The sequence below is a fragment of the Mesoplodon densirostris genome, chromosome 1 (assembly GCF_025265405.1).
Source record: "Mesoplodon densirostris isolate mMesDen1 chromosome 1, mMesDen1 primary haplotype, whole genome shotgun sequence".
NCBI lineage: Eukaryota > Metazoa > Chordata > Mammalia > Artiodactyla > Ziphiidae > Mesoplodon > Mesoplodon densirostris.
This window is the reverse complement of record NC_082661.1, coordinates 16,245,689-16,260,479: the sequence shown is the minus strand read 5'-3', so window position 1 is coordinate 16,260,479 and position 14,791 is coordinate 16,245,689. Positions and strand designations below refer to the sequence as shown.

At 40.0% G+C, this 14,791-nt stretch overlaps 1 protein-coding gene across 1 annotated transcript in view; it reads left to right on the top strand.

The window, feature by feature from the left end:
- The first annotated feature begins 1,383 nt into the window (after positions 1 to 1,383).
- Positions 1,384 to 14,791, top strand: part of TRUB1 (TruB pseudouridine synthase family member 1) — a 30,733-nt gene continuing 17,325 nt past the window's right edge. The window contains exons 1-3 of the mRNA XM_060100427.1: positions 1,384 to 1,692; positions 5,370 to 5,468; positions 11,696 to 11,751. Coding sequence (XP_059956410.1) covers positions 1,413 to 1,692; positions 5,370 to 5,468; positions 11,696 to 11,751 — 435 coding nt within the window. The 5' untranslated portion in view covers positions 1,384 to 1,412. The remainder of the gene's footprint in view (positions 1,693 to 5,369; positions 5,469 to 11,695; positions 11,752 to 14,791) is intronic.

Here is a 14,791-nt window from a genome sequence, read left to right as displayed (position 1 = left end):
ACCCTACAAAAACTCTCCCTCCCTTTCCCACTCCTCCACAGATGCTGGGTTTTTTGTTTCTTGGGGGTTTTTTTTCTTTCTTTTTGTGGTATATTATACATCACATAAAATTTCCCATTTTAACCATTTTACAGTGTACAGTTATGTGGCATTAAGTACATTTACGTTGTTGTGCACCCCAAAGATTTAATAAGAGTCCGGTGATCTGACTGAGGCAGGGAAGGGTGGAAATATAGGAAGAAATAATTATTGTATTTAAAACGTTTTTTCGTTCTTCTTGAATGAATGGGGCAAGTTCAAATGGGATCTCATAATTGGTGATTGTGAGTAGCTAAGAGGCATCATTAGGATAATAGATATTAATGTGAAAAAGGATGATGAGGAGAAAGGGTGGCTGTAAGGAAATTTGTAGGAACAATGAAGACAAACTTTATCTGTCTCACAACACTGGTAATACCATTTAATATATCTGAAGCAGAAGTAAAATGAAGAATTTTTCTCCACTTTGCCTTGTGCCAGGATCAGAACAGTGTTCCTGAATTTTGTTGGGGAGTGAATAACTTCTAGAGAGGTCTCAAATCTAAAGTAAAGTTTAATTTTATGAACTGCAATAACGCCTAAGCAATGTGTTACTAAAGGCTGCAATCCACAGAAGGGTTAGTATTAAATATCTTAGAATTCTTAAGAATTACATGTGAGTTGTGGGGCTTGGAGGGTGGAAAGGAGTGCATGAAGGGCATCAAAATAAGCCGACGTGATTGAGCACTGGCTTGGCCTAGAGGTTTCTTTCAGGAATTTGAAGAACTCGTATCCATTTATCTGTTCCCAAATATTTAAGTGCCTGCTATGTGTGAGGCACTGGAATACAGCAGTGAACAAGGTAAACATGTTCTTTGCTCTAATAGAGATTACATTCAGGTGTATTTTAATTCTGAACCATGAATCCAAGAGCACAATAAATTGAATAAAGCAGTGAACCACGGGAGCCGTGGTTCTTCACAAGCTGCAGCGGAAGTCAGCATTTTAAGTTTTCTATTCTTGGTGGCTGACTTCTGCTTAATTCTTGAAGGGGGCGGGGGGAGAGATGTGAAGAGATTTCTCGCCGAAAATATACACAGACTTAGTGTTTGGGTTCGGCAACCCCAAATTACACCTGCGGCACCGAACTAACCCCACCTAAGGAGGAGGCCGTATTATACGAGAAAAACGACTCCATCAGAGCCCTCGGAAGACTCAGCGACTCTCGGTCAGCACGGGAAAGCCACGGACTACAATTCCCACAAGCCCTTGCGATCCCACCCCGCCCGGGCAGCTTCGAAGCAAGGGGAAAGACTGGGGGTTGACGGGCGCACTCCTTGTTGCGTCATTAGCGTGCGACTCCACAAAACAAAATAGGTTTGGGCTACAAAAGTATGGCAGCTGCTGAGGCGGCGGTGGTATCGTCCTCATCCTTGAAACCAGACACAGCCCCAGTCCCCGAAAGTGCAGGAATGGCTGCAGCCACGGCCGCCACATCCTCAGCGATGGCTGCAGCCGCGGCGGTTGCGGCCAGGACCGGATCCGAAGCCAGGGTCTCCAAGCCCGCGTTGGCTACTAAGCTGCTGTCCCTGAGCGGCGTGTTCGCCGTGCACAAGCCCAAAGGGCCCACTTCAGCCGAGCTGCTGAATCGGCTGAAGGAGAAGCTGCTGGCAGGTACTGCAGCCGGGTGGGGACCAGGCCGAGGCGAGGCGGTCGCCGTGAGAGCAGAAGCCGCACAGAGCACACTGGGCTTTTCGCGCTCTCGTGGCTCAAGAGATAAGAGGAAGGGAAAGGGAGAACGGCCACAGTGTAAGCTCTGGACAGAAATCTGGGGCATCTCCGGCTTGCACTTGTCCTGACGTGAACTCCTGTAGCCTAGTTGGCAGTTGTCGTTCTCAAGGGAAAAAAAACAAAAAGCAAACCCCACACATCCACAAATAAACCTCTGCTCTTGGGCCTGCAGACTATTTTTCTACAATCTGATCCCTCAGAAGCCTTTTGTTTGGCTCACGTAGATGAACTCTACCCAACGGAATCACTGGCTCTCTACAACCCAAAGTTGCATTCTTAAAAATATGTTGGAAATGCGGATGTTACTTAGTTAACCAAGACTCAACGCAGTGGTTTTCATATAGTGGGCATAAGAATTATTTAGAGTCCCTTGTACAAATGCAGATTCCTAATCCTTGCCCCCCTCAGAGACTGATTCTGAGGATATGGGTATTTTTAGGAAACTGCATTTTTAAACTGTTGCTCCGGGTGATTCTGGTGTAAGTAGTCAATGGACCACATTTTGACGAACACTAAATATAACTTGGTCACTTCTAAGAGCATTCTTTTCGTTTGTTTGTTTCCTCATATACACTGGGAGAATATTAGAAAAGCCTGAAGGATCTCTTAGTTCATCAGTCCAGTAGATCATTTCAGACAATGGAATCAAGGAACCTTGGATTTTTTTGGACTCTTGCAATAAGCCAGACCTGTGCTAGCCTATGGAGAGGTGAGGGTGAAAGACACTGTGTCTTGCTAAGCTCATAGCAGTAATTTCTGCAAACTTTGGTGATAAAACAAACTATTTAACTGGGTTTTCAAGGCCGTCCAGAGTTTGGCCCTGGCTTATTTTTCCATGAAATCAGTACAGGAAATTTCTTCTTTGTTTAGTGTCCCCTGGCAAATGTTACCGCATCCCCCGCCCTTTTTACTGCAAAAGCAAATATTCTGGTAGGAATTTGTTAATTAAAACTGACACAATACAGATTCAAATGTTTATTGGCAAAGGTACATTCCTGAAGATGTTTAATACCTGTGTTATATCTGCTTATTCTTTTGTTATACTTTCATTATACTTTGTTACCTGTAAGGATGGGTCATATACGGGATGCTGAAGGAAGGAATTACATCAAGGACAAGCTTTGTGGTGTCATGATGGAGTTGTTTCCTTCATAGAATTGCTTTCATTTGGCCTGATTTGTTAGCTACGCTAAGGCTTTTTTTTTTTTTTTTTTGCGGTACGCGGGCCTCTCACTGTTGTGGCCTCTCCCATTGCGGAGCCTGTGCTCCGGACGCGCAGGCCCAGCGGCCATGACTCACGGGCCCAGCCCCTCCGCGGCATGTGGGATCCTCCCAGACCCGGGCACAAACCCGCGTCCCCCGCATCAGCAGACGGACGCTCAACCACTGCGCCACCAGGGATGCCCGCTAAGGCTTTTTTGATCCTCAAGGTAATGATTATCATTCAGACAAGTTTCTGATAGGATTGAAGCCATATCCTGGCCTTCTGGTTAATCTGCCTATCAAGAACTGAAATTCCTCTTGAAACTTTGTTAAAATTGATTGTTTCAAGGCTGTTGCTGGACCATCTTCTGGAAGCCACTCACTCAGAAGTAGACATTCTCATTACTCTCCATTTCTATATTGCTTGTGATTGGCCTAGTCTATATTTATGTTAGACAGACCAGGGCTTCCCAAATGCCATTCTAACTGGCTGTCAGAATTGTCTGGGAAGGTTCCCTTAAAGATACAGATTCCAGGACTTCCCTGGTGGCGCAGTGGTTGAGAGTCCGCCTGCCGATGCGGGGGACACGGGTTCGTGCCCCAGTCCAGGAAGATCCCACATGCCGCGGAGCGGCTGGGCCCGTGAGCCATGGCCGCTGAGCCTGTGCGTCCGGAGCCTGTGCTCCGCAACGGGAGAGGCCACAGCAGGGAGAGGCCCGCGTATTGCAAAAAAAAAAAAAAAAAAAAAAGATACAGATTCCAGGGCAAGACATTCTAATGCCAGCCAGGTTTGACAACCACTGATTTAGGCCACAGTCAGTTGTCATGCTCTCTACTAACATCCCTTGCCTTTCCTTACGTTGATTCATGTCGTACTAAAATCTCTGCTCTTCCGTCTTTTTGAATCCTTCAAGGACTAAAACATATCAGAATTTTATAGCTAGAAAAGATCTTAATAAATATTCATCCATGAGTGGTACCAGTGGGGTGAACCAAATTCCAATATAGTAGAGACAGTGTGTCTTCAGACTTGAAAGAGGTAAATTTGGACACAAAGGGCAGACAGTAAATTTTAGGGCCTCCACACTCCAAGGACCATCAAGTTAAAAATACAAAGAGTTCCCCAAAATATTTCTGTGAATACAGTACAAGAGATCCATAATGGGTTGCAAGTGAAAGTGCAGGGTTTGAAGCCTAGGCCTGGCCTTACAGATTTATGTTAAAGCATATGGTCATGTCCTTCCAAGCAGGGTGATGTTGTAATCAGAGAGGGACAATAGGACTGTGTTCCAGACTGAGTTCTAACTCAGTAAGGTGGTAATGACAACCCAACTTATCCTTTGGGCCATTTAACCTGGCTTCTTCACTGTTGCTCTGCCTCCCCTCCTTTCCTGTCTCTGTCCTCTCTTTTCATTTTCTTTTACTCTATTTTCCATCTTCTCTGTGTCAGTGGTAAAAAGGAAGGTTTGATGGGTTTGGAGGGGTACAGATCAATAGAGCTCTTCCTGCTGTTCTCGCCTTTCTCATTTGAAGCCTAGTAGCCAATATTCTCTCAATATAATATTATATGCCATGATGCTGAGGATGATGATAATAACAGCATATTGTTATAGTGCTTTGAGTTTCCAAAGCACATTCAGATATCATTATTTCATTTTATTTTTCCAATAGGAATATGAGATAGGCCAGGTTGGCTTTTTTTTTCGTTCTTTTTTAATATCTAAATGCTTTGGAGTATAAGTGGCCACTTAAACTGTTACCCTCTTCCCACATAACCTTTTGCTGAGATTAACTTCTTTAGGGAATTGAGAGTTTTGATTAGGAGAGGGGGACAGACCTACAGATAGTTTGGGAACTTAGTGTTCTCAGAAGTGACCCTGTATGAGATGTACTCCCAACATTTAGGTAGCTGGAGAGACCAGCAAGGAACACCAGGGAACAAAAGAGATTTTAGAAATGAAATTGAGGACTTTAAAAACTAGCTGCCTATGTAAAAACTAACTTCTTTTCATCATTCTCTATCTAGCAGCCCACTACTACCAGGAATTCACTAGATCTTTGTGGGTTCGTGTGGATATTTACCCACTTAAAAAAAATTTTTTTTTCCTTGGAAAATGAATTCTAGTTTCTAGACAACTAATTTGGGAATACTATTTCTTTGTAATTTAGGGAGCGTCTGTACATTTTAAAGTCTGTTCTTTGTTAGTAATATCGTCATAATCTTAATATGTTAAGTTTGTACAGTACTTTTCATTTGTTTTGAGTACTCCATCCACACTGCCTCATCCCATATTTATGGAGATTCTACTTCATTTGTCTCAGTAATTACCTTTTTTTCATCCCAATTACTCTTATAGAAGCTGGAATGCCTTCTCCAGAATGGACCAAGAGGAAAAGGCAGACTTTGAAAATTGGGCACGGAGGGACACTAGACAGTGCAGCCCGAGGAGTCCTGGGTAAGAGATATGAACAGAAGTTTGATGTAACTGCCACGTACATCAGAAAGAAATATTGATTAAGAACAGATAAAATTAACTAAGGCCGTGCCATTTTCAGTCTACTTTGGAATAGTTCAGATCTACTGGATTTATAGTGCCATCTTCTCAAGAAGCCCTTGTATCATTTGGCACAAGGTATAGAAGGCTGTTAGAAATAGCCACTTTTATGTCTGGACGGACTTTGAGAAAGGGTTTGTATCTGTGCAGAAAAGAGTTAACACAGCAGGCCTGAAATCACTATCTTTAGAAAGGCCTGCTTGCATCTGAGGACTTGGATTTGGTGGTGTTCCCACCCTTCCCCATCCGATAAGGATGGGTTTACTGTGCCTTGACTGTTTGTGTGAACAGTGTGGTTTATGCTAAATGCCTGCTTTCTATCTTGGAATCTGGGATTTTGTCCCACCATGCAGGCAGAGGGTGTCTGGGTGACCATTCCTCTCATCCCCTCCAATAAAAACTATGGGTGCTGAGTTTCTAATGGGCTCCCTTGAGCAGGAACATTGTACACATGTTATTCCTTGTTGGATTGTTGGAGGAAGGAATGTGCTCAAGTGTCCCCCCCTCATAAGAGGGAGAGAGAATAAGGAACCTGAGCATGGATTTTCTCCAGTGTCTTTACCCTTAGGATACAGCTGTGTAACCTTAGGATGTCACTGTAGGTAAATCTTAGCCATGGATGAATCTTCCAGGGTGGGATAGTCTTGGGGACTCCTGACAAGGTATATGGCTCTTTGTTCTGCCTATATTGAATCTAACTCTGACATTAGCTCTCTTGAGAAGGCGAACCTTATAGTTCTTCAGAGGAAGTCACTTTGTCTTGGGGACATTAGTTGAATGTCTTATTGCATGTGGAGGAAAATTGATAGAATTGATTGAGGGGAGAAGAGTCATTTATCCTGTTTTCTTCCATCTTTTTTTTTTTTTGGCATCTAGTAGAGGTTCTGAAGTCTATCTTTATAGACTGCTAAAGTGTGTATCCACAGGACAGGGTATGTTCTTAGAAACTTTTTTGTAACTGTATCCACAGTCACAGAAATACATATGTTGGGATTCTCCCTATCTCCCCCTTCCCCACATACTAGAAAAAAACTTTTATGGAACAATACTTACCTTTTTACATGCCCTGGTGTTTTATATTTTATTGTATTCCATTTTTTTAATGTTGATCATAATCCAGTAAATTGATTTCATGCTGCCCTAATGGATTGTGACTCATGCTTTAAAAAATACTGTGCCACATGATCCAATCCATTTTATTAGAGCTAAAATTAGATACAAATAAAAACAAACCTGATCTAAGCTAGCCAAAGGAAATGAATGCTTACTTAGAAGAAAAGGATAAAACTGGTGAAAAAAATTGTATTTTTCAAGAAAATTAGAAGCAGTTTATGATTTTGCATTTTCTGAAATTATAGATTGTATTTGATGCATGTTGACAAAAACATCTTTACCTGAGGTTGAAATAGAAAAAAACACATGGAAATTCACTTTCCTGAATTAGAGCACTTGAATAGGCAAATTCTGACACCTTAATTACTGTTTCTTACCATAACTAATAATAATCATTTATTGAGCACTTATTGTATGTGAGGTCTGTCCCATAGTTAGTGGCAAGGTCAGGAGCTGAACCTGGACCTGCTCAGTTTTAAGTCTCTGTCCTAACCTGGGATGGCAAATACCTGGCACTCCTGGCTTCGTTCCCTGCTCCCCATGTCCATAGCAGAAATTGCCAGTCAATCACAGCATTCTTTGCCATTGGTTCTAGAAGTGGCTTCAGGATTCTTATCAGTTCAGCTCTTCTAGAGTTGAAGCCTATTTATTATAATCTTCTGTTTTCTAAGGCACAGCACCATAAATCCAAGAAGAAAGAGGATAAAATGTGCTGCTGTGATAGGCAGAATAATGGCCCCCCTAAAGATGTCCATGTCCTAATCTCCAGAACCTATGAGTATGTTAGGTTACGTAACGAGGGGACATTAAAGTTGCACATGGAATTAATATTGTTCATTAGTTGACTTTAAGAGATACCCTGGAATATCCTGGTGGATCCAGCGTAATCAGAAGGGTCTTTAAAAGTGGAAGAGGAGGCAGAGGAATGTCCAAAAAGATGTGGCAATGGAAGCAGAGTTTGTAGTGAAGAGATTGCTGGCCTTGATGGGGAAGGGGGTCATGAACCAAGGAAGATGAACAGCTTCTAGAAGCTGGAAAAGGCAAGAAAACTCCTCTAAGAAGGCTCCAGACAAAGATTCTCCCCTAGGGCCTCCAGAAAAGAATGCAGTTGTGCTGACACCTTGATTTTTACCGTAGTAAAACCCACCTCAGACTCCTGACCTCTAGAACTGTAGGATGATAAGTTTGTTTTGTTTTAAAACACTATGTTGGTAATTTATTACAGCAGCAATAGGAAAGTAATATACCCATCTATTATAAATCACTTAAAATGGAAACTGAGTTTTTTTTTTTTGCGGAACGCGGGCCTCTCACCGCTGTGGCCTCTCCCATCGCGGAGCACAGGCTCCGGACGCGCAGGCTCAGCGGCCATGGCTCACGGGCCCAGCCGCTCTGCGGCATGGGGGATCTTCCCGGACCGGGGCATGAACCGGTGTCCCCTGCATCGGCAGGCGGACTCTCAACCACTGCGCCACCAGGGAAGCCCGGAAACCGAGTTTTTATACACCATTTTAGAAGTATTTTTTAACTTTAGAGGTTAGAAAATTACAGTGAAAAAATTTAGAAAATACAAAAAAAGTTGAAAATAAAACTTATACATTTTCTACCTTCCAGCAATAATCACTGTTAACATTTTTGTTTTATTTCTTCCTAGCTTTTTGTCTATGCAGAATTTTTAAGTTAAGCTGTTTTACTGTATGTATGTACGTTGTATCCTTTTTTTACTTAACATCATAACATAGCATTTTTCATGTTAATTAAAAATATTTGTAAACATGATTTTTTTCTTTTTTTAGACTTTATTGAGGAATAATTGACCAATATAATTGTGTCTGTTTAAAGTGTTGAAATCATATCAAGTATCTTCTCCAACCACAATGGTATGAAACTAGAAATCAATTACAGGAGGCAAACGATATTAAATAACACACTTCTGAATAATCAGTGGGTCAAGGAAGAAATCAAAGGGAAATAAAAAAATATCTTGAGACAAATGAAATGCAAATACAACATATTAAAACTTATGGGATGCAGCAAAAGCGGTTCTAAGAGGGAAATAAACATTATTTTTAATGGCAGTATCATGTGATGTCATATTGATTTAACCATTTCCTTATTTGAGGTCATTGGAGGTTATTACCAGTTTTGTTAGTAGGACTGATTTTGTAAGGGTCATCTTTATGAATAAAACTTCCTCTTTGTTTTGGATTATTAAGATAGATTCCTGGAAGTGGAAAAATACTGGTCTTTTAAAGTGATTGCAAGGGTCTTGGAGAGTTAGATAAATGGCAGTAGAAACTTCCAACTGCAAAATGCTTTGGAATTACATGTGTAGTAGACTTGCCGACCCTAAAGCGACTCTCATCATAAATAAGTTCAGTGATTTGAGAATAGAGTATTAGGACATTTGTATAGGCTTGGAGATAGTGGCTTTATTTTTTTATAGAGAAACATCTGAGCACAGAAAATTTGGGAGATAGAGTAGTAATTGTGAGACAGTACTTGGAAAATCCTGGTTTTCATTCATTCTTCTAATTCTGCACACTTTTTCAAACTGTTATGTATTTGCTTATGCTTTTCCTCACAGATAAACTGCTCATCTCTGTCTTCTTTAGTTGTAGAAATCCTACTAACCTTTCCTGATTTGGTTAAAATGCTGTCTCCTACATGTGAAGACTGCCCACTTGCTTTTTTTATATTGCCAATGTAAAACTTCACTGTATTCTTTGTTTTTGTTAACTCACTGAGGGCTAAAACCAGGTCTTATTTATTTCTGTACCTATACAATAAAATTTTGAATGGTTGAGTGGGAAAAAGCTGAATAAAAATTCTGTCCCATAAACTGTCCCTTGAATGAAAAGCTGCTGGTTGGCTAGTTCTCAACTCCAGTTAATTTTTCTATATACCACTTCTGTATTAGTCTTCCTAAAATTCTGCTTTCACTAATCACCTAACTTCAATGGGCCTTGGTCTTCTTGGATATAAAATGAGAGCGTTAAGCTGGGTAACTCTAAGATCCCTTCTTGTTTCATTCTGGATCACTGAACTAGCAGAGAAATCATCATCAGTCTAGCATTTAAACCATGATAGAATCAAACACATCAGCCTGCTCTTAAGACGCCCTGCACTCTGGTTGAGAAACCCACTGTGCTCATCCTTGTATCTGAGAATTTGTCAGTTTGTTCCTTCTTTAGAACATGCTTCTCTCTTGTCTGCATCTTCAAATCCTGTACATCCTTTAAGACCTAACTCACACTAAGTGCTTGAATGAAGCATTCTCTGGCCTCTGTAGCCATTTAGAGTGCTTGCTCCTTTGACCTCCTACAGCAGTTATTCTCTCTGTGTTCATTTTGACACAATCATATACTGTTGTATTGTTATTTAGAGTTATTCACTCATTAATTAAGGCAACATTTTTTTTGAGCACTTGCAGTTTCCCTTATCTGTATTGTATTTTTCCCATGAGATTATAAGCTCTTTCAAAGTCAGGAAATGTGCTGTTCCATTAAAAGTGTTCTTCTTGGCATTGAGTGCATGGTAGCTCCTTGCAAAATATTGATTGGGGATTCTTGAATGGAATAAAATTGAATTGAATCTTTTATTATTGTACAAAGTTTTTGCCTCAGCAGCAGCTGCTAGTATTTGAAGAGTGCTATGTTCAACAGAGGATCCTTAAGGCAGACAGTTTTTATGTTGGCCCTTGAACCAATATGCCTGTCAGAGAAGCCGAGAGGGGTGGGGGTTTGGGATGGACTTTATGAAGGAGTTGGGATGTGAGCTGTGTTTCAAAGGATGGACTTTGAATACTTTACTAAGGAGTTGGTACTGTAGGCATTGGGACCCTATTGAGGATTGTTTGGGGGCTTTGTGCAGTATAGGTTTTCAGAAATGGTATGAATTGGAAGAGGAAGGGATACGATGTAGAATAGCTAGGTTTACAGTATACAGGCTGATTTAGGCTGGTGGCAGTGGGAAGAATGCCTAGATGAGTAAGGTGGCAGGGGGGATGAGAGGAAGGGGGTCTGCTGTTAGTCTGGTTTGAACTTTAACTCCACCATTTACTAGTTGGGAGATGCTGGGCAAAGTTCTTAGCCTCTCTATGCCTCAGTTTCCTCACCTATCAAATAGGGATAATTGTATTATCTTTCAGGGTTAAATGAGCGAATGAATGGAAAACATCTAGAGTAGAATTTGATTCATAGTAAACTCAGTGAATCTGCTATAAATATTCATGATAATTCTTTTAGCTTGCCAATCATTTCTCCTTGTTGCTTATAATTCTGAATTGTGGTGGTTATATTGTGTTCTTTTACAAAATTGTATCCATTAATGAGAAATACTTCAATTCTTACAAAAATTTGCTTGCTATTAGGTGAAGAAATGATTATGTCCTCTCATCCTTGGCTGGTGAAATGTGTTGTCATAAGGATAATGTTTGAAATTGAGGAGACATGTGAGCCATTGTACTTTGTGTACGGCCTACATGGACATACACTCTCCAGGCTCTCATTTTACCCTGTATTCTTTTTTGTGTTGGGTTGACTTGTTGTTTCTATTTTCTTGATTGTATGCTGCTGGGCACTAATCATCTTTAAATGGTTCATTAGTTATGATGATGGCTTTTGCTTTGTTTAATAATGAACTCTATCAAATATTTTATCATACCAAGATTAATTGTACCATGTATTTTCACTGATGCCCATATAAAATTCCAGTGAGTCCTTTGAGGTTTTTCCAAAAGTTTTTGTTATCCGATTGTCCTGATTGAGGTTTCTATTATGCTTCACACTTCGGAAAAGGAAAAAAAGGTCTCCCACCTGCACTCCAGAATTTCTTACTTGCAGGACAAGTTCAACCGATTGGAGTAATAGGAGCCCTCACATTATGCTAAATAAATGGTTTTCCAACTTTACATTACATATGCCAGGAAATTATGACCAATGTATGTCATAAAACATTTTTAAAACCTAGTTTTCACAATAGAGTGTCATGATATTTCTTTCTTTGATTTGTAGTGGTTGGAATTGGAAGGGGAACAAAACTGTTGACCAGTATGTTGTCAGGGTCCAAGGTAAGAATACTGCAATGGTTCTGTTTTTCTTCAATGTTTTCTTAATGACCTATGTGTTGGATTTTATCAATTAAAAAATAAGCCGTATAAATTGCATGAATGGGTGTCAACACTGAGTATTAATCACAATGTCTATAATCATGATATCTGAGATTCAAAATATTGAGACTATAAATTCGTGATTTAAAAACAAATTTGACTCATAGAAGCAAAACTTTTGTGATGCCCATAATTTAAATATATATGTATTTAGGTTCTTTTGGGTTTTTTTGTTTTGTATAATCATATTTCTTAACTGAAAGGGAACTTACAGATCATAAATTCTACCAGAAGACTTTTTTAAACCTTGGAATTTTTGTAGAAGCAATACCATTTTGTAAACCATGCAATTTCCAACAAAAGATATGCTTTGTTCAATGGTTATAAAATGTTTACTAAATAAAAGAATGGGGCCTCTTTAAGATGATGTTACATCATTCCTTGACTAAATCTGAAAGCATCTTTCGAGGTATTTGCTAGGAGAGGGAGGAGGGGTTAGGCAGAGGCAGGAGAGGCTCTAAACCTGTTGAGTGAGAACCCTCATCGAAATAGCAGGGGAGCCCTAAGACAAGTCTAGATGTCAGTGTTTGACCTCTCCGGGCCTCTCAATTTTTCCTTAGGAAAAATGGTTTTGATTCTCTCAAGGGTCTCTTCTAGCTTTAAAAGAGATAATAATATCTGTATTCTAATTAGCAACTAGTTGCTGGTTATGATAGTTGGGGCTAGGGGCCAGTGAAAATGCCTGTGGAAGGAAGATTAATATGCCACTAGTTAGGGAAGAATTTCAGCAATTTCCTGGACTAAACTTTTTATTTGTTTTAAAACCCTTGCTCCAAGCAGGATATAAATAGTTTGGATAAAGTGGTTTTGTCTAAATTGTTTCTTAAAAAAAAAAAAAAATGTGGTCAAAGACCATTTAAAAAACCTCCCATTTCATTGCAGACTGATTGATGACTTTTATAAAATACAGTTAAAATGTTATGGCAATGTCAAATTGCTAAAGAAGCTTCTAAGCACCTTCATTTTCTGAACTTATCTCATGGTGGATACTGGCCCTTGGGCCATACTCTGAGTGCCAGGGCTCTAAGTAAGCTTTTCTTAAAATAAAAAGCCCTGGAGAGCCTGTTGCCTTTGACATCCCATTTTAGTTATTAACTGGCATAAAAACCTGTGTCTTTCAGTTGGGAAGGATCTTAATACCTTAGATAAATGGAAAAATTTCCATGCAGCTTGCTCTGCAGTCTTCAAAATATTGGTGTTGAAAAATCACAGAGTATAAAAATTGTGTTAGAGTGGAGGAGTTTGACAGTTTTACAGTAAATTTGAACATTGTACTTAAATACTGACCCATGGAGTTTAGAATCTGTTTCTGTTACAGGATTTGCCAGTTGCTTGATATATGTTTCTTAATTCTAAAATACAAACAATGGTTACCTTGATACAGGATTATGGATGATTTTATTTTCTTTTTTCACATGATTTGGTATTCTCCAAAATCTTTACAATGAAAAGTCACTTTTATAATAATAGCAAAAAGATATATTTACATTAAGGAATGTGTTTGTTTTCTTTTTCCCTCCAAGATAAAATACATGAAGTTCACTGGAATATTTATTATCCAGCCCTCCCCTCCAAAACCACAAGTACATGTAACACACTATATGTTGTTGAAAGGTTTTACATGTAAATTCCAGGCATATTTCCAGAAATATGATGACTGGAAATATAAATACATCATTGGCTCTGGCTTAAGTTTATTTATCACAAGCCATTTTGGTATTCAGCTAGGAAAGCTGAATGTCATACAGTGAAATCACCGATCCTCAGATGACTGTAAAGTAAATAGAAAATCCCAGGTGCATCTTATTATAGAGACCTAGTTCTTGGGTATTTCATGTTTCAAAAATAAGCGTTATTGGGCTTCCCTGGTGGTGCAGTGGTTGAGAGTCCGCCTGCCGATGCAGGGGACACGGGTTTGTGCCCCGGTCCGGGAGGATCCCACATGCCGTGGAGCGGCTGGGCCTGTGAGCCATGGCCGCTGGGCCTGCGCGTCCGGAGCCTGTGTTTCACAACGGGAGAGGCCGCAACAGTGAGAGGCCCGCGTACCGCAAAAAAAATAAATAAATAAAAAATAAGCGTTATTATCTTGTTAGCTATTTGTGTTTCTTATACTTTTAATTTTAGATTATGTACTTGTTGAAAAAATTAAATCTTTAAAATTTTACCCTTAAGTATGTTGGACATTATACTTTTATCAAAAGTAGTTAAAAGCTGTTAATGAATTTTTTAAAATTAATTTATTTATTTATTTTTGGCTGTGTTGGGTCTTCGTTGCTGCGTGCGGGCTTTCTCTAGTTGCGGCGAGCGGGGCCTATTCTTCCTTGCGGTGCACGGGCTTCTCATTGTGGTGGCTTCTCTTGTTGTGGAGCACGGGCTCTAGGCGCGCGGGCTTCAGTAGTTACAGCACATGGGCTCAGTAGTTGTGGCTCACGATCTCTAGAGTGCAGGCTCAGTAGTTGTGGCACACGGGCTGAGTTGCTCCGCATGTGGGATCTTCCCGGACCAGGGATCGAACCCGTGTCCCCTGCATTGGCTGGCCGATTTCCAACCACTGCACCACCAGCGAAGCCCTGTTAATGAATTTTTTTAAATAGATTTTGTTTTTAGCACTGGCTGGAATCTTGGAGATCTTCTTATGCAGTGACTTACAAAAATTTTTTGACGAAGACCCATAATAAGAATTTCATTTTACACCATGACTCTATATATCCATTCATGTATAAGAACCAAACATTTTATCAAACAAATTTAACCCTATGTACAGTGTACTCTTGATATCTTTCTTTCATTTAAAAAATTGTATGCAGCCTTCTAATGGGGCACAGACCTGCTGTTTGACCTCGTGTTTACTTTTTCCACTTTTACAGATGAATTTTTATTTGCATCACAGTGCTACTAGAAAAATTAGACTTTTAGTATGTGTAGAGTGGGGTTACCTCAA